Here is a 23,089-nt window from a genome sequence, read left to right as displayed (position 1 = left end):
TGATATTTTGTTGCTACTTGTATGTTGCAAGTGTTTGAGAATGTCAAGTTGACAAGAATATATATATATATATATATATATATTTTTTTAAGGGAAGCTTTCATATTCATTTATTGAAAAAAAAAATCAATTAAAGTCACAAAATTGTGTGGTCATTTTGTAACATAAAAAACGTTATCTTGGAAAACAGTATGTATAGCACTTAATTCATTTTTACTCTAGTAATGTAAAAATATATTCTTGATTTTTTTTTTTTTTTTTTTTTTTTTTTTTTTTTAATTTTTATCTCACATATAAAATCACAATAATTAATTTATAGTGTCGAGTAACGCTATATCCCATCACTATTTCCAACCTCCATCCGCAATGAGTGACGTGGCCATATAAAATAATGTCATATAAAATAATCATATGATCATATAAAGCTCCATGTGCCTTTATAATTGGGTGTACATAATAATGACCATATATTGTCTACATTTGTTTCCGAGATGGTCCCTTACTCTAGATTACATGCATTGTACAATTTAATGTAAATTATTATTTTTATTTTTCTGTGAAGTGACTTTAATTAATTAGTTAAAGTTAAATTGTACTTAATACTAATTGATATTTACATAGTAACCCACAATAATAAACAATATGTTGTGAATTTGTTGAGGAAAACTTGTGGCTGTAGACAGTAGGACATGACTGGAATCCCTTGTTCACATGCAGTGTTAGCAATTTGGTTTTTTAATGCAAACCCCGAGGATTACGTAGATGATTGGTATAGTGTTGAGATGTACAAAAAAGCCTATGATGACATTGTGTATTCAATGCCTGGAGAGGACCAATGGGTGAAGACTAACTATGGCCAAGTGGACCCCCCCATGAGTAGAAAACAACCAAGGAGGCCCAGAAAAGTAAGGACAAGGAGTCCAGAAGAACCGGTCAATCAATACCGTATGAGAAAAGGTGGAGTGAGAATGAGATGCGGCAAATGCAGAGAGATTGGACACAATAGCAGAACATGTCCACGGAACAGAATAGATGCAGTGAATTATAGGAGAGGAAGCGGTATTGCAAGATAACATAAGGTGAGTTACTACATGTTTTTCTTTCTCTTTTTTGTTTTTTGTTTTTTGTTTTTTTCTTTCTTTTCTCTTGATCATTATATATATTGTGCTATGTTAATATCATAGGTACAAGATGATAGTGGGCGAAGTTTACATGGTTAGACCCCAACTCCCTAGCCAACCATTGATGTTGAAACAGTAAGTGATAAACTTTTTAAATGTCATTACTTATTGTAATTAATTCATTACATTTGATTTACCAAGTTTACATCATATTTGCAGATTTCGCAAGATACTGATGCATTTTCTAAAGGTAGATGGAGTACTAGGGGTAGGGGTAGAGGTAGAGGTCAGTTTAAACCTACCCCAGAAGGGTCTACTCGACTGCAAAGAGGTGGACCAAGGACTAGGGGAGGGCTTATTGGACTGTAAAGAGGTGGACCAAGGACTAAGGGATGGCCTACTGGACTGCAAAGAGGTGTTCAGAGGACTATGGGAGGGCTTATTGGACTGCAAGGAGGTGGACCAAGGACTGGGAGTGGATGTAGAGGTTAGTTTCAGGGTACAGTCCACACAGTCAGATTGTATGGGCCTTCTCAACATCAAACACCACAGTCTCAGGGCAATGCTAGTGTGAGCAAACTCTTTTGATACTATTATTTTATTGTGGTGCATTTTACTTTTGGATGACACAATATAAATCAATTACTTAATATTGTGAAATGTTACATAGTTTCAGGGTACTGTCAATACCGTAAGGTTGTATGAACCTCCTCATACACAGTCCGCACAATCTCAGAGGGATGCTAGTGTTAATGTGAGTACTTTATACACTAAGTGTTTCTTTTGTTAAATGATTATACACTTCAATTACTGTAATAAGAGTATGAATGCAGATAATGAAAGCTCCAAAAAATGTATTAATTTGAATATATATATATATTAAAAAATGTGATGGGAAAAATGGGCAATGGGATACGGAGGACAGGTGTCCATTACCAAATGTTGAGAAAGTTAGGTGGTTAATGTGGTAGGAGGCTGTTTGTGTGATTCATGCATGTGATAGGCGAAGTTTGATGTAATTATTATGATTCTATGTAATAGGGACTTTCATATTTAGTTGGCAATTTTTAGATTTAGCCTATATTTTTTATGTGATTTTTCAATTTTGATAATTAGATGTTAAAGTTTTTTTTTGCCCTTTTCGATTAAAATATTGCCAGTTATGTGGGTGCTTATGCGTTTATTCCTTTGAAATTAATGGTTGGTTAATGTGAGCCCACACTCTTCGACACAGGAACATGGAACATCGCAAGCAGAAGGGTCTGCTCAACCAAGCGGATCTTCTCAGCCTTCTCAACAACAGTTGGGGTATACTACTGCACGTACGTCAACGCCTACAAGAAGAGGTAAAACTATTGTACACACCGTGGAGAAGGGAATTGCAATAATGGAGGCTAACAAGAGAAAAAGGAAGAAGCCAGATTGGCAAAAGTATTAGACTCCAAGGAAATGGATTACTATACAGACAATTGATCATTGTGGATGTGTAAATATGTATATGGTTAGTGCTACAATTTGGTCGTTTTAGATGTGTAATATGTATATGGGTAATGGTAGACACGTCTACCTTGTCAATGCTATAATTTGGTCATTTTGGTTGTGTATTGTATATATGGGTAATGGTAGACACATTTACCTTGTCAATGCTACAATTTGGTCATTTTGGATATGTAATATATATATGGTTTAATGTTTAGACACATTTACCTTGTATATAAAACCATTGTAATTTGTGATAGAAAATTTAACTTAATTTTCCAAAATTATTTCCTTATATCATGAACAGACTCTCACCTACAATTGCATAGGGAAAACACCAATTACACGAAGACTAGGTGTAAACACTGCTTTATATAACACAAGGAATGCAATTTGGTTGGAATAGGTGAATGTACAAACAATTGAAACTCGTCAAATTGTCATATTAGGAAATTGAAACATCTCAAATATATACCTACTACCACATAGGTTTCGCACTTTAATACAACCCACTAAATAATAGTCCTTAAACTACATAGGTTTCTCCTTATCATTAACAAAACAAGACAACAACAAAAAAGCTAAGATCAAACAAGTGGCCAATGACATCCTTAAATTTTTTTCGACGCTATTATTTTTGCACTTTTCAGTAGCAATCTGCAATGTCAACTTCGCTAGTTCAGTTTCAAAACCTTTCTTCTGATCAGCTATTTGGGCATCAAACTATGACACAGGGAGCATAGCTTCTTCGTCAACCCACACAAAATAATCACAACCACGATCACCTTCGTTCTACATATTTCATAAATGATAATTACTAACCAATTCACATACAGAGTGTAATATAATTCACAATGTAATTATTTAATGTTATTTGATTTCAAATAGTCAAAAAGAAAAGAAGGAAAAAAAGACAACATCCACATCCAAAATACCTACATCAACGAAAGTAGGTATTTCTTGCCTCTATTATTATAAGGTTTATTTTGGAAGTATGTTCACATAATTTCGACGACAAGTTGACATAACTCATTATTGTGCCGCATCACCACCAATCATATTGAAAATATGTAGTTAATGCTCTAGTGCGGATTAGGATCCCCTCAAATTTCTTTCAAATTTAGGATTCTCTTATTATTAAATCCTAGTCATAATAAGAGAATTGTGTATGTCATTGTGCAGCCCGCCCTAGCTCTTTGTCTTTGTCTAGAGTCTCAATTTTTTTGAACAAACATGTATGACAAAATCTCCATGTAATTTTATCATCTTCAATGCTACCTTTACAAAAGTCAATATGTATATTTTTGACTTTTATTAGATTTGAATTAAGCTCCCATTAAGAGTACTTTAATTCTCAACGCACGTGCCTAATATCTCAAGCACCTAATGCCTTATCTCTTTAGCCACATAACATAATCTCATCCTGAAAAATATCTTTGAGCAAATTGATCAGTGATGATTAAATTCTTTCATTCTCTCAAGAAAAGAAAACAAAAATAATTCTTTCAATTTATTCGTATATCTAGTAATAATTAGTACGAGAAGTACTTTAATTTTGAATAGATGGTATGTAATCTATTTTGATATGTTCAATATCTTCTTCTTTTTATTCTTTCTTTATTTTTTTATTTTTTCTTTTTTTGGCAGCTTACCTACTCAAACAAATTCATATTATTGGAGGCCCAAGTCTTCTATTCTCATCACAGAATCAAATGAAAAATATCTAACATAAGTAGTCATCATCAAAAACATCAAACACATTGGCTACACAACATGGAACACATCTCTTAGAAGAGACCCACAAATCCAAACCAACAATCACTGTACATAATTCAATCAAATGGAGAAAAGTAGAAACAACGAAAGAAAGAAATCGAAAACCCCTAATTTTTAAAACCTAAATTCGCACCTTGTATTTACCGTATCCAATAAACCTTCTACCAAGATTTTTCTGTGTGCGAGAAGTCATCACTCGTGATTCAATTCTGCATAGGCATTTCGTACACACAGAGGTAGACTTCGCCGGCGAACTTCCCATTGACAGTACACAGCCACTCGAATCATCTTCGCCTGCGGACTTCTCCATCGTTGACGACGGGACAACGGGACAGGCTGCATGGGGGAGGCGATTTGCAGAGAAGTAAAGACGGGACCGTGCGGCTGGGCTGTGTGTGAATGAGACGATTGGAGCAAACGGGACAGGACTGTGCGGCTGGGCTGTGTGTGAAGGAAACGATCGGAGCAGATGGGTGGGCTGCGTGTGAAGGAGATGATTGGAGCAGACGGGACGGGACCGTGCGGTGAAGATGCGTGTGAAGGAGACGATTGGAGCAGACGGGTGGGCTGCGTGTGAAGGAGACATTTGGAGCAGTGGGATGGCACCGTGCGGCTCGGCTGCATGTGAAGGAGAAGACGGGACGGCACCGTGCGGCTGGGATGGCACCGTGCGGCTAGGCTGTGTGTGAAGGGTCTCGATCGGGGGAGATGAGACTTGGAAGAAAGAGACTTAATGTATACCCTAAGCAAAACGGTGCCGTTTTGCACCTTCTTTAAAAATATATAGGGAAAAATATAAAAAAGCCCCCTAAACTACCAGCCGTTTTCGATTTAGCCCCCCAATGTTTCAAAAGTGATAAAGTAGCCCCCCAAACTAACAAACTATTGCATTTTGACCACTCCGTTAGTCAAAACCGTCGGTTTGGATGGAAATTCAAAATGATGTCATTTTGTTGGGGGGCTACTTGATCACTTTCTTAATATTAGGGGGCTAAAATGAAAACGGCTGGTAGTTTGGGGGGCTTTTTTTATATTTTTTTTCATATATATATATATATAAACGACGGCGTTTTGCGTTTTCCGTCCAGACTGACGGTTTTGACTAACGGAGTGGCCAAAATGCAAAAGTTTGGCAGTTTGGTGGGCTACTTTATGACTTTTGGAACATTAGGGGGCTAAATCAAAAACAGCTGGTATTTTGGGGGGCTTTTTTATATTTTTCCCAGTTCACTTCAATACAACTTTGTTATATATGCGCTTCTTCTCATGCCTAGGCAGACATTATTAACTTGCTTAAACATTAGTTAAAAAGGGTGTCAGCCTGCTAGTACAAATTCTGATGCAGCGTAGGATTGTAGTGAACAAGAAAATAGCAAGTTGAAGGGGTAAATATTCCTAAGATTGTGAGACTATCACAAGAATTAAAGAAATCTTCTCAAACAATAGAGACTATCTATGTTTTAAGGGAAAATAATGAAGAAACTCAACTCTGAGTATTCTTTATTGATAAAGAAAACAAGTAATGAAAACTGAATTGCTAAAGGCTATAAGCATATATTTATAGCCCAAGACTACTAGTCCAAAGATAACAATGAAATAAAGTTGGTTTAGAAGTTTATGAAGGAAGACTAAACCAAATAGAAGACTAACAAAGAACCTAATTCAAATTGAAAGACTGAAAGATAAGATAGAAACAAACTAACAAAGATAAAATAGGATAAGATAAGATAAGCCATTCTAAACTACATCTGCATCATTCTCCCCACGTTGGAGAGAATTCGTCCTGCCGGTTCTTCCCACGGTCCTTCGGATATTCAGTAAACTCATTTCACTCCCTGTTTCTCAAGATCAAGACAAGGTAACATCCTACAATAAGCGTGACCCTTCTCATCATCGAAGTACCTGGATGTTTTGTCGTGAAATCCCCATATACCCCTTTGCTGTGTAGACTTGTCATGTGTTACGTGAATGCTTTTACATACATGTAATGGGATAGATTGTTAGGTTTTGAGGGAACCTAGAGCCCTTAGATTCGTTGAAGGGAACCTAAAACTTTTTCAAACATAAAGTTTGGATGAATTTTCTGGTTGCTTTATTCATAACATAATGGCCTTTAAATAGGCAAACTATTACAATATTTTTTTGGGCTGAGTCATCAGCTCTTATTGGAATATAAATTAGGGTTGAGTTGTCAAGACTCTTAGATGGAAATAAGTAAAGGCAATATCAAATAAAATAAACATAATAGAATATTCTACAATATCATATATTTTAATATATGATACTATTAGTAATTATTCGGCATAATACTCCATTCTCGTAACATCATGCTTCTCTCATGCTTTGCTCTTCCCACAAGCCATGAGAATCCCCAAAGAACTCATAAAGACCCTTTCAATCTTTGACAGAAAATTCTTCTCCACCATATAGATCTCATCACAATTTTGGTTAGAATAATTTGATAAAATAGCATCTATCCCAATGAAATCAACATAGTCAATTGGCTCAACACTAAAATCGAAGGCTTTATGTTCGAAGCTCTTATTAGGCACATGATATGTAGAATTGTCATAAAAAAATACAAAACTATCCAAAAGATTTACCTCTTTCAAGGGTTTCTATTTTTCATGAAAAATTGCAAAACTCTCTAAAAAGCTTACCTCTTCCAAGAGTTCCTTTTCTTCATGAAAAATTGTGATACTCTTTGAAAGGTTTACCTCTTCCACTTGTTCCCCTAATTTTTCAAGCTTTTTAGGACTCTTGATGTCGTGTAGATGATTAGGAACATTAGACCCCAACACCAAATCAAGTTGAGGTTGAATGTCTCGCAATGAGGGCACCGCTTTCGGTAATTCTGCTCGGACCACATCGACAAATCTTCCCAATAGCTCCTTTATCGGCCCCGGTACCACTCACTTGATGCCACTTTCCTTGTTCGTTAACTCCTGCTTGGCTATAAAGGATTGACCACCTTTTGGCCTTGTGAAGGTTTTGGCTCTACCCATGGGCTACGTAGCAACGTCAATTTGGTTTTACCCAACATGAAGTTGTATGTGTTCTTTGTTTCATCATGGGTAACACTCTTCTCATGTTGCCATGGCTTTCCCAACAATAGGTGACACGTATCCATGTCGACCACATCACACCACACATGATCCAGATATTTAGCTCCATTAGAAAAAGACACTAGACAACGTTTAGAAACCATTACCTCATTTCCTTCTGTGAGCCATTCCAACCGATAGGGAGTAGGATGTCTCTTGGTCTCAAGCCCTAGCTTCCGAACTGCTTTTTTCGAGACTACATTCATACCACTCCTTGGATCGATGACAAGCTTGGCCACCTTGCCTCCCATGGTGCATGTAGTCTAAAATTGTCGGCATGTACCTCCAATGTATCAAGACACCGATTGATGCTTGACCTCCGCCATCTCCCAAGACACATTTTTTTTGTAGGAATTTTCTATTTTTTCTTTTTGGGTGTCGAGCTTGACACCTGCATCCCGTGATATAGCATGGGCTTGTGCCGTTGAAAATTCCTTCCGCACTCCGCACCCCGCATAAGGATTGACAGGTTTACCATCGACGATAAATTTGTCTTCCGCCCCCGATTATCTCGGTTTTGGTTGATAACGACGACGAACGCTTGGACCATCCATGTCTGCCAAGTGATCGGTAGGGACCCTATGTTGGATGCGCGCACACCCCTCCTTCTGCATGGTTAGACCACCAAACCTCTCCATGATGTGCCACAAACAAAAATCGCTGGTTGCTCTTTACGTGCTGCCTCCCTGCACACATGCACCTTGTTTATGTTTGCACAACGGTTGCTCCTCTCCATTCATGGAAAGTAATTAAGCTTTGATACCAACTGATGCAGCGTAAGATTGTAGTGAACAAGAAAACAGCAAGTTGAAGGGGTAAATATTCCTAAGATTGTGAGACTATCACAAGAATCAAAGAAATCTTCTCAAACAATAGAGACTATCTATGTTTTAAGGGAAAATAAAGAAGAAACTCAACTCTGAGTATTCTTTATTGATAAACAAAACAAATAATGAAATCTGAATTGCTAAAGGCTATAAGCATATATTTATAGCCCAAGACTCCTAGTCCTAAGATAACAATGAAATAAAGTTCGTTTCGAAGTCTATGAAAGAAGACTAAACCAAATAGAAGACTAACAAAGAACTTAATTCAAAATGAAAGACTGAAAGATAAGATAGAATAACAAACTAACAAAGAAACCTAGTTTAAACCAAAGACTGAAGTGTAAAATAGGATAAGATAAGATAAGATAGGCCGTTCTAAACTATATATGCATCAAATTTTGCCATACAACCAAATATGTACTGATTATGATTGTAACTGCAGATTGGCTGGAACTTCAAGGCGCTTTGATTCTTTTGATGGTGGTGGCTCCTGGTTTACTTGTAGACACTGTAAGGGACGACTGGATTGGCGTGGCAATATGTCTTGCCATTGCATGTTATTTGCTGCAAGAATACATTAGGGCATCTAGCGGTGACACAATTAAAATATACTATCATAAGAACCATATATAATTTTATTTTTAATCCATATAAATTAAAATATGTTAAAAAAATTCTCATATGTGTAATTTAAAATGGAAAGACGTGTAAAGAAAAAAGAAAACAACAAGAAGAAAACTTGGAATAAGTTAAAACATAAGACACTTAATTAATTTAAATTTAAGCATATTAAAAAATACATAAAAATCATAGTAAATCACACAAACAAACCAAAAAAAAAAAAAAAAAATCAAACAAACAAACAAACACAAACATTGAAATGAGTTAAAATATAAGAGCCTTAATTTTAACTTAATCCATATAAATTAGAACATGTTAAAATATTTATTGTAATTGGAGTAGTTTTATCTCTTTCATAAAATAAGGAGATAAAAAATCGTGGAAGGAATATTGGAACACAAAAAAAAAAAAAAAAAAAGAACAACAAAGTCAGTTAAACTTACAAAAGAAAAATAAGAAATTTGAATGAAAAATAATAGGGAAAAGTCCACATACATCCTCAAACTACCACTCAATTGACAATACCCTCAAACTTTCAATTGTGACAATGTTCCATCCAAATTACCAAAACATTGTCAATGTTCCCCCAAATGACCAAACTACCCTTAATAAAATAAAAACAAAAATACTAAAATTCTAAGAAAACCTAAAACTAAAAAAAAAAAAAAAGTAATATGTGGCCAATTTTTATTTTATTTATTTTATTTTGTATTTTTTTTTAAAAAAAAAATCATTCTTGGAAGAAAAAAATTAAAAATTTTCATTTTTTTTTAAAAAAAAAATTTGAAAAATTTCGTTTTATTTTTATTATATAATTTTTTCAATAAAAATTTTCATTTAAAATAAAATAAAATTTTTGTTTCAAATATATATATATATTTTAAAAAAATCATACTTTTTTTTAAATAAAAATTTATTCTTTTTAAAAAAGAAAAATTTTCGTTTTAAAAAATAAAAATTAAAGAAATCGTTTTGAAGGAAAATAAAACTATTTTTTTAATTAAATTTTTCATTTTTTTAAAAAATAATTTTTTTTTTTTTGTTTTTTGTTTTTTGTTTTTGTTTTTTGTTTTTTGTTTTTTGTTTTTTGTTTTTGTTTTTTTTTTTTTTCAAATTTATAGAGATATTTTTGTCTTATTGAGAAATCTATAGGGGCATTTTTCTCTTTTTTGCTAGCCTTAAGGGGACGTTGATAATGTTTTGGTAGTTTGGGGGGACATTGTTACAGTTAAAAGTTTGGGAGGACATTGCCAATTATGTGGTAGTTTGAAGGGGAATGTGGACTTTATCCAAAATAATATATAAATTACAACAGAAAATAAGGAAAAAAAAAAAAAAAGGAAAAAGAAAACAACATGAAAACGTCTTATCAAATAAAGGGATTGTTTTTTTCTTTTTCTTTTCTTTATACTATCCTTCACATATAGTAAAAGGAACTACTTTCAGGACAAATAGAAGGAAAAAAAAAACAAAAAAACAAAAAAAAAGACCCTCAATGAAAATCAACATATTCTAAAAAAAAGTCATACATCATACCAAAAGTGACGATAAGAAACTCTCTTTTACTATCTGTAACGACCTAGGAAAAAGCGCTAGCCACATCTGCGTTATTACCCCAAAAGGACTAGTCAATTTGGAGCTTTTATAGAATTCATTATAATCTCCAATTTCACCTAGTAACTAGGCAATGTGGGATGTAGCCCAGCTTCTCATCTTCCTAATATTAAAGTCTTATTTTAAAGATATTTATTTGATGATATATTATTCATATTAGGTAACGAAATTTATTGTTGAGGTAGAAATAATTATTTGATGATATAATATTCATATTATGTAATGATATTTATTTTAGGGTAGAGATATTTATTTGATGATATATTATTTATATTAGGTAATGATATTTATTCTTGAGAAATTTATTAGATCATATGAATATTATAGGAATAAAAATTGATTTTTTTTTAATCTTCTCCATTTTGCCTTGCCTAATCTTGATTTCTATAACTGGATTAAATACAAAATGGAGAAGATTAAATACAAAACTGGATTTGGGAATATGTTTGTGGTGGATTGCGTAGGAAAAAGTGGAGGACTAGCTCTTTTATAGAATATGGAAGCTGGATTAGAAATTCAAAATTTTAGTCGTAGACATATTAATGCCACCATCAAGTTTATAGGCGGAGCTGTGTCTTGAAAATTTACGGGCTTCTATGGACACCCAGAGTCGAGTAAGAGGTGTGAGGTGTGGAGTTTGCTTAGGCATATTGCCAACCTACAACCGGGACTGTGGATGTGTGTGGGTGACTTCAACGAAATCCTAGATGCGTTGGAAAAATACGGTGGAGTTAAGAGAGCCAACTTGGGGATTATTGGAAGATTTCAAGAACACACTAAATTTTTACGAGTTGGCTGATTTAGGGGCTTAGGGCCCTAAGTACATGTGGCATAATGGCCGGGAGGGGGAGGCTTTCATTCAAGAAAGGTTGGATTGGGTGGTGGCGACTTCGGAATGGCATGAAAGATTCCTCGACATGGGAGTTTATGTGGAAGGAGCACTTAGCTCCAACCATAACCCGATAATAATTAATCTTGATGACAGTGGAGGCTGAAGGAGGGCTAGAAGGAGGTTCAGATATGTGGCACAGTGGGGATTAGAAAAAGAGTGCAAAGAGATTATTACCCATGTATGGAGGAAAAAATTCCATCATGGGGACAAGTGGCAAAATTTGAATGGGAAACTTGCTAATTGTAAGGGTATCTTAGCTTTTTGGAATTTTGGAAAGAAGGGGCAAAGTGAGCATGAAATAAAAAGAAAGAATGAGCTTTTGACCGAGCTGAAGGGAACAGAGGGTCCCACTCCAGAACTCAAGTGCAACAACTTCAAAAGGAGTTGCATTCCCTTCTTGAGCAAGAGGACTTGCACTAGTAGCAAAGGTCCAAAGAACTGTGGCTTAAAGAGGGGGATAGAAATACTAAATTTTTTCATGCTAGTGCAAATCAAAAGAGGCAACAAAACCGAATTAGGCGTATTTGTGATGAAGGGGGCCGTATGTGGGTGCAGCAGGAGGAAATCAGGGCAGCTTTTGTTCATTATTACAATATCTTATTCACAGCCGAATCATTTGGGGATATGGAATCTTGTTTGCATGGCCAGGAAGGGAGAGTTACAGAAGATATGACAGGAATTCGTTGGCAAATTTCAGCGAAGGAGAAGTGTTCACAACTCTTAGCCAGATGTCTCCTTTAAAGGCACCGGACCTAGACGGCCTCTTTGCAGGTTTTTACCAGGATCATTGGGACATTGTGGGGAAAGAGGTTTGCCAAGTTGTTCTGAACTCCCTTAATTCAGGTTTCATTAATAGTGAGTTAAATTTTACTTATATTGCCCTCATCCCAAAAAAAATAATCCCACTTGTTTAACTGATTTTAGACCTATTAGTCTATGCAATGTCCTTTGCAAAATTATCTCAAAGGTCCTAGCTAATAGGCTAAAGAATATGCTTCCTGTTATTATCTCACCCAATCAGAGTGCGTTTATTCCAGGGTAGTTGATAACTGACAGTATCTTGGCTGCGTATGAAACTCTTCATACTATGCACTCCAGAATGTATGGTAAGAAGGGGTATATGGCAGTCAAACTTGACATGAATAAGGCCTATGACAGGGTGGATTGGAATTTCTTGGAAGCAACTATGGGGCGAATGGGGTTTGTGAAGAAGTGGATCGATCTTTTGATGATTTGTGTGAGAACCACAAATTATTCGGTGCTTGTTAATGGCGATCCTGTGGGTTGGATTTTTCCCTCTCATGGTATACGTCAACGCGATCCTATTTCACCTTATCTATTTCTGATTTGTGCTGAAGCTTTGAGCTCACTGTTGTCAAGGGTGGATGAGGAGGGTTTATTGATGGGAGTTCTGACTTCCAAAAGGGGGCCTCGTATTAATCATTTGTTCTTTGCAAATGATAGCTTGCTTTTTTGCAAGGCGGATCACAATCATTGGATGAGATTATCCTCTTTGCTCAGTACTTATGAACAAGCTTCGGGGCAACGTTTAAATAGGGAGAAGACTGCAATATTTTTCAGTAGGAACACCCCTATAGATTTCAAAAGGAGAATCTTGGATGTATCGAGGATCCCATCTTCACAGAGATATGATACCTATCTAGGCTTATCGGCCCTTATGGGGAATTCTAGAATAAGAGCTTTTAACAGTATCAAGGATAGTGTTTGGAAACGCTTTCAAGATTGGAAGTTAAAATTCCTATCCCAAGCGAGAAAGGAGATTCTCTTGATGGTGGTCATCCAAGCTATGCCTACCTATAGTATGAGCGTGTTCATGCTCCCAAAGGGCCTTTGTAATGATATTAACTCCCTGATGCAGAAATTTTGGCGGGGTCATCAAGCAAATGACACTCGGATCCATTGGATGAGTTGGGGGAGAATGGGTACACCGAAAGTACCTACCCAGGAGGAATGGGGTTCCGAGATCTTCATTGCTTTAATCAAGCCTTACTTGCCAAGCAATGTTGGCGGTTGTGGAAGGAGGAGAATAGCCTTATTGCGAAAATCCTGAAGGTGAAGTATTACCCAAACTGCTCCATCCTATAAGCATAAGTGGGGAATAAACCCTCATTTGCATGGAGAAGTATTCAAAGTACTTTGACACTTGTAAAAGAGGGGTTAATCTGGAGAATTGGGAATGGGGCTAGAGTGCATATCTAGGGTAACAAATGGCTTCCTATGCCTAGTACATACTGTGTCCAATCTCCCCAAAAATGGCAGCAGATGCAAAGGTTAGTAACTTAATTGATCCAGATGCCCATTGGTGGAAGCAACCTTTGTTGATAGAGATTTTCAGCCCTGAGGAAGTACAGGTGATTCAGAGTATCCCAATTAGTTCAAGCAACCAACCTGATACTCAAATCTGGAGAGGCACTGCTAAGGGAGAATTTTCTGTAAGCAGTGCCTACCATATTGCTAAGGAGAGGGAGTTACTATATAATGCTGAGAGTTCCAGGAGTGTAGATGATAGTGATATCTGGAGGAGTATGTGGAATTGAGTATTCCAAATTCTTGGAAAAATTTCCATTGGCGGGCCTGCCATAACCTATTGCCTAGACAAGATAATTTGGTGAGGAGGAAAGTAATCACTGATCCATCATGCCCTTTCTATGAGAAGGAAGCTGAAACTACCTTCCATGTTCTCTGGGGCTACTTTACGGCAAGGGACACCTGGGGGGCTAGTGCAAAATTTTTTCAGAAAAGTTATTTTCATACCTCTGACTTCTTCCAGGTTGCTGAGGGTATCTTTCAAAAAGGGGTGGGGCATGCAATAGAGATTTTTATTGAAACTACCAGGCATCTTTGGGCCAAAAGGAACAAATGGATTCATGAAGGGGTTTTCACACACCCCAATGGCATTGTGCATGCTGTGGGTAATGCAGTAGATGAAGTCCACCACATTAACATGGCAAAGATCCCAAAGCATATTCATTGGGTGGAGGTCCAACAACAATAGAAAAAACCACCAAAGAGGTGTGTTAAGTGCCAAATTATTTATCTTTTAGCCCTTAACTTACATGTGTTAATCTTTAGTTTTGGTTAATTTATACCATTTTAGTTCTTTTAAGTGTTTTCTTTGTTTTTGTAGGTCCTTGGAAGAAAAGAAAGCAATCTCAGACGTTTTGGGCTTAAAGAGCGATTTTGAAGAAAATTGGAGGCTCTGGTAGTGCGATCGATTGCAGGGGAGCTGCGATCGAGCGCACTATAGGCGGAGACCACAAGCGCAAGGCACCTGCGATCGAACGCCTAGCACAAGAGGATCGATCGCAGTCCTGCGATCCATCGCACACCGGCTGCGATCTAGTGCACCCGTGCGTGATGAGCAAGTTAGTCGCCAGCCTTGATATGGAAAGTGTAATTTCTAGGGTTTTGTAATTTTGTGCAAACTAGAGCTTAAACCCTACAATTTTTAGGGTTTCTAGAGTATTCCTAGGGCTTATAAATAGACCCTTAAACCTCTAGAATAGACACACAATTTCCAAGGAGAAGAATTTGAGCTCTTCAATTTCAAGTTTCAGGTTTATTCTTTTCCTTTCTTTTTATTTTATGAAAATGTTTAACATCAAACTCATGTGTAACTAATTTACTTAGTAGGGCTAGATTGAAGCCCTAATTATGTTTATTTAATATTCAATATTGGCACCTTTGTGATGATCATGTTGTGATATTTAACTTGATTAATTCCTGCTTTCATGAATTCCTCATATGTGTTTGCCTGATCAACATATGCATGTGGTATTAACTAGTTAGTTATATCAATTTGGATGACCGAGTCCTGGGTTTAATAAAAGTAACAAAAGAAATTCACACTAGGTTCTTGGGTTAATCAACATGGGGAATCGGGAGTATATATCCATGCCCTAGGCCTCATGTGTTTATCGATTTTCACAAAATCATGCTTTCTAAAAGAACAACTTAGTATATACCTATGCTAAATCCTTTAAGAAAGAAAAGAGTTAGAGTATAAACCTATGCCTAACTCGTTGCTTAGGGAAATCTATAGCTTAAGGAGTATACACCCATGCCCTAAGGTTGACACATTAGATATACATAACACGATCAAAACATAGGCATATTGTTATATTATCTAAATATAATTAGTGGTGGATATCAAAGCCCTACCTTTTTATTATTATTGAATCAAACTCAATCTTTGTTTTGTTTTACTTTTGAAATTTATTTACGCAAAATTTAGCAATCCTCATGGGAATAACCCCGTATTTGCATCATATACTACTATGTTGACCTTGTGCACTTGCGGGTAAAATGTACAATTATTTGCCTATTAATTTAGGTAGTTGCACAACAGGGTGGCTTAAAGTAAACTGTGATGCAGCCCTTGATGTGAGGAATGGCCGTATTGGAGTGGGTAATTTGGTGAGAGACCATGAGGGAAGGGTGAAAGGCTGCAAGAAGCATCATGAAATCTGGTTTCCTGGAGCCTACTGCAGCTGAGGCATTGGCTTTGTTTGAAGGTGTTTGGTTATGCGAGGATCTGGGCATTCTCAATTTGATGGTGGAAGGTGATGCTCAGGTAGTGGTCAACGCCATTCAGGCAAGGGATCCAATGTGCAGTAGATTCGGCCAGCTCATGGACGACACATGGTCCCTCTTAAGGGATTTCCCCAGATGGCAAATTGGTTATGTGAGTATGAATGCCAATAACGGGGCCCATAGACTCGCAAGGGAGGCCACAAGATTGATCATGGACCGAACTTAGAATAATTCAATTCCGGATTGTATCTATGACCTTGTTTCAACTGAGCTTTCTGCTCATGTTGTGTGATTATTTCATGAATAAGAGTATTACTTCTTCTAAAAAACAAAAAAAAAAAAAGAAGGAAAAGAATGAAAATTGATTTGAGGTTATTACATTATGCGGTTTGATTTTATATGAGAGATTATATTTTAATTATTTTATTGGGTGATTTAAGAGATATGATAATTAAAGATTTATTAATATATTTTGGAGTATGATTATAATAGTTGGTGATAGATTTAATGAGATTTTATGAAGTGAGGAATTCGTTGGATTATTAATGGAGGATTTTATTATATTTTTTGTTAATAAATTGGAATTAGTGGGAGTTAGATTATCAGACCAGACGATTTGTTCCCTCTTTTCCCACTTTCCCCCACTCTATTTCTTTGATTTTTCTGGGTACTTACCTGCTGCCTAACGCCACAACCCCACTATCTTTATTTTCTTTTGTTTTTCATTTCTCCCTCTTGCCTCTTTAATTCACTCTTTCTTGCCTCAACCGAACCAGAGAAGAGGGTGAGAGTGAGAGATTGAGATAAATCAGAGAAAGGAGATTGAGGGAGAGAAGGTGAGAAAGAGAGTCACGTAGAGAGAGTGAGCATCAGTGAGTGGAAAATTTCTGATTAAGGATTAACTGCAGCAGAATGAGTTTCAAACAAGTAATTACCTTTGATGATTCATTCTTGTAACCTACTATAAGTATTCTTACTTACTGAGTATGATATTGATATTCAATAATACGGATTCTTGTGGTTTTATAACTTTTTTGGTCTTTTGATATATATGATTCAACAATGATTTATATTATCGAGAATCAATTGACTCACTACTTCACAGTTTTTGTAGTGCTTGCAGAAATGGAAAGTCAGGGTAATTATGCAGTTGTTTTTGAGATTCATACATGAGATGTACAGAGATTCCAAGTTGGAGGAGTTTGTCTAGAGTTTAGATAGTAGGATAGATTTGTATAAAGGCATTGTTTGGCATAGTTGTGGGTATTTTGTATAAATAAAAGTATTTTTAACTTTATTATTTTGTATTGATAATTTTAGCTTTTCCGCTGTGTGAAATTATTTTAGCGTAACACTCGATTTTATTTACAAAGAAAAGAAGAGAAATATCGGGATGTTCCACTATCGTTTCCTTGAATTCAATGTAAAATTTACCAAAAAAAAAAAAAATCAATTTGAATCAAAAAATTATATATAAATTAGAACAAAATATAAGGAAAAAAAAAGGTTAAATACTAAAAAGCCCGCTAGGGTTTGAACTCTTCATTTTTTTCCCCTGGGTTTTCATTTTTATTGTTGAGATAGTTGTCAACCATGATAGCAATGGGACTTCAAAGACCCGCTAAGAACAAAAAAGGTTCAGTAGTGATAGACCGAGGTGGGGGGTGTGGCGGTCGTGCCACCTTCGATGCCTGAGTAAGAACTTGAGTAAAATAAATGTAAAGGAGATAATGAAAGTAATAAAAGTTGAGAATAGTCAAGGATAGAATTCACAGTCCTTTTACTGTTGGTTGGCTCCTCCTTTTATAGAGGCTGTGAGTGAGTGGGTGAGTCCTTATGAGACTCTCACTCGACTCCCTTCATATGTGGGAGTGGTTAAGCGATTTCCTCCATGATAATTTTTGGGAGGTTTTACGTGGTGCTCTCTTAATGCACCTGGACCCATTTCAGTGATATCTGATTGGTTATCCTCATATTTGGTTTGTTGGATGATGGTTGTGCTCCCTTGATATGTGGGAGTGGATTATCCTTCTAGATAATCTTGGAGATTACATGGAGAGAATATTATGTATCTGGACTCCTTTTGGGAGCTTTAGTTTGTTAGTCCTAGATGAGGTTTGTTGAGCAACTATTAGGCTTCCTTGATTATTGGGCTAGCATGATACACTGCATAACTACACAATTTGGAGCGGACTATGTGATGACTATGCGTCTTTGCTCAGATTGCAGGGGCTTGGGCTTAGGTCCTTAGTGATTTAGTGAGCCATGGGCCTCTTATTTGGAGTGGGCCCTATGGTTGGGCTTTAGGATATATTTTGTCCCAACAGTACCTTGGCATTCCCTTAGGTCACCATGGTGGCCTAATGGGAATAAAGTTTCTCTTATCCACACCTGAAATGTTACCTTTGTTTTTGCAACTCTTGTTTATATATCTTCGAATTTGATCTGATCGAGCATGCTCCGCCAAAGTCAGGAAAAATTTTGCATTAATTTGAAGATGGCAATTTTGTATGTAGGCATACTCGTGCACCGTTTAAGTAGTACGAGGTTTAAAGCATGTGTCCGTAGGTAAACGTATGGATGCATGTATGAGCAGATGCATGTATGAGTGGATGCATCCATGAATAGATGCATGATCGGATGCATGTATGCATGTATGTATGCATGTATGTATGTATGTATGTATGTATGTATGTATGTATGTATGTTTGTACTTTGGTAAGTAGGACTTTTATAGCTCTTACGCAAGGGAGTACCGTTTGCCAGAGTGTACCCTTGCTGGCCCATGTGCAAATTTTGCAACTTTCATAGCTCTTACGCAAGGGAGCACTGCTTGCCAGAATGTACCCTTACAGGTTTTACATGGAGAATTTTGTAAATTTCATATCTATTACGCAAGGGAGTACCGTTTTCCGGACTGTACCCTTGCAGGCTTACACGAAGATTCGTTTTGTATATTTCTTATCCTACAAATCTTTGTATCTGCCCCCTTTGAGTTTGAAAGTTAGGGGGTCTCTCTTTCCCAGTTTCTCAATGTTCGGACTCTTATGTTAAAATTGAGAGATATGTAGGCTACCCAACACTGTTTTATCTAACTGCATGGGTAAGTGTGTTTATAGCTAACGACACAAACGCCTACTAGCCTAGGCAAGATGTTCAACTTTTAGTTTTTCGTTATTCGAATGGAGGCGTTTTAATTTGTTCATGTCTACCCAACACAGTTTTACCTAGCTGCATAAAGGAGTATCATTTTGTATGTACAAAGTATACCTTCACCAACCCAAGCGAGATAATGGCGCATCACCGTTTCATAGTTTCACACATGATGTTTTACTTTAGATGCATCTGCATATCTTTATTTATTTATTTATTTATTTATTTTTTTCTGGAGATGGAGAGAGAGATTTGGGTCCGTTGAGTGGTCCACATAGAGTTATACTTGGGGCGTAGCATCCAGTCCGCTTGGAGTTAATGGTTGTCTAGAGTCCTTAGCGGATGACTAGTTAGCCATTTTTATTGGATGTGCCTTCTAATCTTTTCTGGTAAGAATGGAGCTTATAGTTGTGGTTTAAGATGCCTAGATAGGCAAATAGTGGTTCGCCTGGTTCTGCTCTACTGAGGAGTGGGGTATACTGCGAAATGATTTTCTGTTATGTGGGTCTATACGTCCCTCCCAGACCGTTGACTGTCCTTCCTTCTTTCTGGAGACTTCTCCTTTTTTGCTTGTTTCGTAAATGCTTTAATGGTTTCCTTTTATAAACCTTCAGGGGTTTTGCTGTAGTGGAGCTAACTGTAGTGGTTGTAGTTGCCAGATATGCAAAGTTTTTGCCTTCTCCTTCTCCTTTGATGTTACCTCTTTGCTTAGGTTGGTCCCTACAAGGTAGTCCACAATGAAACCAGAGATTTTTCGACATTCAAGTCAGCTATTGATAAGGTTGCTAGACTTTGTAGTTCGCTGGACTTGACGGGTATTTGACGGACTTTGCAGTTCGCTGGACTTGGCGGGTGTTTGACGGACTTGGCAGAGTTTGGAATGAGAGGTTTATGCCTTTGTAGGTAGTATTGGACCTTCGAGAATTTTACATACCGACGAAAACTTGGGTGTATTTTGAAAGTAGAACCAAGAGGTCCTGTCCTGCCTTGGTGTAGGCGGATTATAGAATGAGAAGTTTCTTACTATCTTGGCATCTCATGTCTTATATGTACTGCAATTCAAGAGACTTGGGAAGTTTCTTACGTCCAAAGTAATAACAGGATCATAAAATATATTCAATCATTAGAGATCTTGCTAAAAGATTTTCTCAATAAGCCATAATTAATATGATAAACCAAACATGGGCCGCCATTATCATGTCTTGGAGAGTCTTCATTCAAATGACCATATTTTGTTTTTATTTCACAAACAACCATCATGGACCCATGTGTTGGGAATCAATTATAAACCATTAGCGGTGAAATAGTAATCCATGTAAATTCCCATGTTCGATTTTTCGTTTTCTTGCAGAAGCTCAACGATAAACAAAAGAATGTATGGTTTGAAGTTTGGTCCTCATTGGCACGTAATGTTACTCAAATAAGTAGTAATAGTTGAAGCATAATTAAATCAATCATTATTCATATAACATAAAATTTCCATAAGCATATTTACTTATTGTGTAAATACGAGAAGTGCAAAATGTTGTGTTCCTGTTTTTAGTGGCTGTGAGTGTGGGCTTTGTGGACAAACAAATTTTCACGAATATCCATGTAGTGGCATATAGAGGTTCTAACATGTATTCATTTTTGTTGACTCTAGCCAACCACTCCACAAAAATAAAGCACACAGGTGCTCAATGCTTAAGGAAACAAACAAAAACTGCCTCTGAGAAATCCTAACATGCGGGCAAAGCTAAATAGCTTTTATTGTGCAAATGAAAAATGAATAGTCTTTGTTCAAAGCTGAGAAATCTCCGACCTCACAGATGAATAGTCATTTATTGGAAGCTAAGGCTATCCATAAAATTTAGGGAGTTGAGTGTGGATGCACGAAATTCAAGGGCTAGAAAGCTAAACCCATTGCCTTTAGCAAATCTCTATAGTCACATCTACATATTGCTTATACATATACCATGAGAAAAACACTTACGTATAAAGCCAAAACTCTTTGCACATGTAAATAAACAAAAAAACAATCATGTGGATATTGGCACATAAACTCAAGCGTGGCCATCACAAGGCTTTAGTAGATAAAAAATTCCATATATGTTGGGTGTGTCAAGCAATCAAAATTTAAAAGTGAGCTTTGGACAACTGTGACAACTAGTGATTTGGATTTCAAACTCCTCACATATTAATAAAGCTAGAATTCAATATTTCTATCATGATTTAATTTTTAATTTTTAAATCTTTATTGCAACAGAGTAAATGTGAAGGCATAGCTTTGTGTTAGTATGCTTTGAATAAAGTGCGGAGCTAGAAGCTCTTTTTACACCATATATGATTGATGGCTAATAGGTCCTTATGATTACCGTATTGAGGGCATCTATGTGAGGTGCACCGTTCAATGGAGCAACAACCAAGAGATTGTAGTTTTGTTGATAATAGAAAATAGGGGCACACATATATAAAAATAACAAATATGAGGAAAACATGAGGCTGAATAATATATATATATATATATATATATGAAAAAGAGGGATAAGCATTCAACCATCTTTTAGATTGATCAAAGGTGAGTGTAGATCTGCTTCCGAGGGACACATTTTTGTTATGGAGGGTGTAGATCTGCTGTTGCCGAAGCAAGAATCCGATGAAAGGGTAGAGACCATGAAGTCTTTATTCTAGGTATGAGCTCATGGGGATGTTGGACGTTAGATGTCTCGGCATGAGCAGAGTGTTCATGGATCTAGTATTTACTATAGAAGCTTTACAATAGGCAAAAATGTATGGCAGCGCTACTGCTTGTATGCTCAGATATGGTTAGACCATAATCCAGGTTGATCCAAGTTTGATGGTTGCATTTTTCAAGCTTTTTTGATGCTTGGGCATAGTGTCTTGGAACCTTGGCTTTTGGATCATCCCGTCCAAGATTATGTAGTCGGATGCTTTTATTATAACCTTACATTTTGGCAAATTGGAATGTAAATCCTGCATTTTACATAAGTACTACGAGGACATAGCAATATAATTAGATCCAAAATAGGTATCCGTCCCCCAACTTTGTTACTTCTCGAAGTTGGGGTTTCATTATCAAAGTTTTAACGTTCGAGATTATCCATTTGAAATTCTACTTGAGCTGTTGGGTCCAAGTAGTACCTCGAAATGTTTTGCCCTAAGTGCTATCGGCACTTGGGCATAAGCTTTTTTAGGGAGTATTTTTTTTTTCCTTTTGTGTATTTATGCATCTTTGTCTACACATTTTTTTTTGTTTGAGTGCTTGCATATATACATATGTATAGGAGAGCATCTTTGGTGGTGAGGTTGCACAAAAGGTGATTTTTGTGCACTAACCAGAAGTTGACATATCAGCCAATTTTACTAGACTTATACTTAAAACAAACACACAACCACACCAGATTATACTCTATATGATATAAAAAAAAAAATATATATATATTTTTAAAAAAAAACAAAACCAAAATTTAAAGGGGTGGTTGGCTAGCCACCCCTCCCCCACTTGGGGTGGCCGGCAGCCACCCCATAGGGAGGTGGGGCGGCGGAGCCGCCCCCAGCTCAGGGGGGTGGCCGGCAAGCCACCCCTAGGCCATGGGGTGGCTCCCAAAGTCACCACACCCTCTTCTCTTTGAAAGTCGTCTTCTTCTTCTTCTTGAGGTTATCCACAGCCCCCAAACCCAAAATCCTTCCCTCAGATCTCAAACTCTTAGACACTCACAAGAAGGTATATTCCAAGTTCCCTCATCTCAAATCTCCTCCCTCTTTCTCGCTTTCCATGGCTTCGTCTGGTAACCCAAACCAGCAACAGCAGCCCATCGCCACCTTCGACATGCAGAGCTTCTTCAAACCCAAGAACCCTTCACCGCCGCAACCACCAAACCCTCCAAATCTAAACAATTCACCCCCATTTCCGCCTCCCTCTAGATGGGGGTGGCCGGCGTGGCACCT

General features: G+C 36.8%; 1 protein-coding gene across 1 annotated transcript in view; it reads left to right on the top strand.

The window, feature by feature from the left end:
- The window catches only part of LOC132170965 (cold-regulated 413 plasma membrane protein 1-like), an 82,465-nt gene that overhangs the window by 3,032 nt on the left and 56,344 nt on the right, over positions 1-23,089 (top strand). Inside the window, exon 4 of the mRNA XM_059582135.1 lies at positions 8,750-8,767. Within this exon, the coding sequence (XP_059438118.1) occupies positions 8,750-8,767 (18 nt within the window). The remainder of the gene's footprint in view (positions 1-8,749; positions 8,768-23,089) is intronic.

Source organism: Corylus avellana, chromosome ca1 (assembly GCF_901000735.1).
Source record: "Corylus avellana chromosome ca1, CavTom2PMs-1.0".
Classification (NCBI taxonomy): Eukaryota; Viridiplantae; Streptophyta; class Magnoliopsida; order Fagales; family Betulaceae; genus Corylus; species Corylus avellana.
This window is presented reverse-complemented; position numbering and strand designations above follow the sequence as displayed.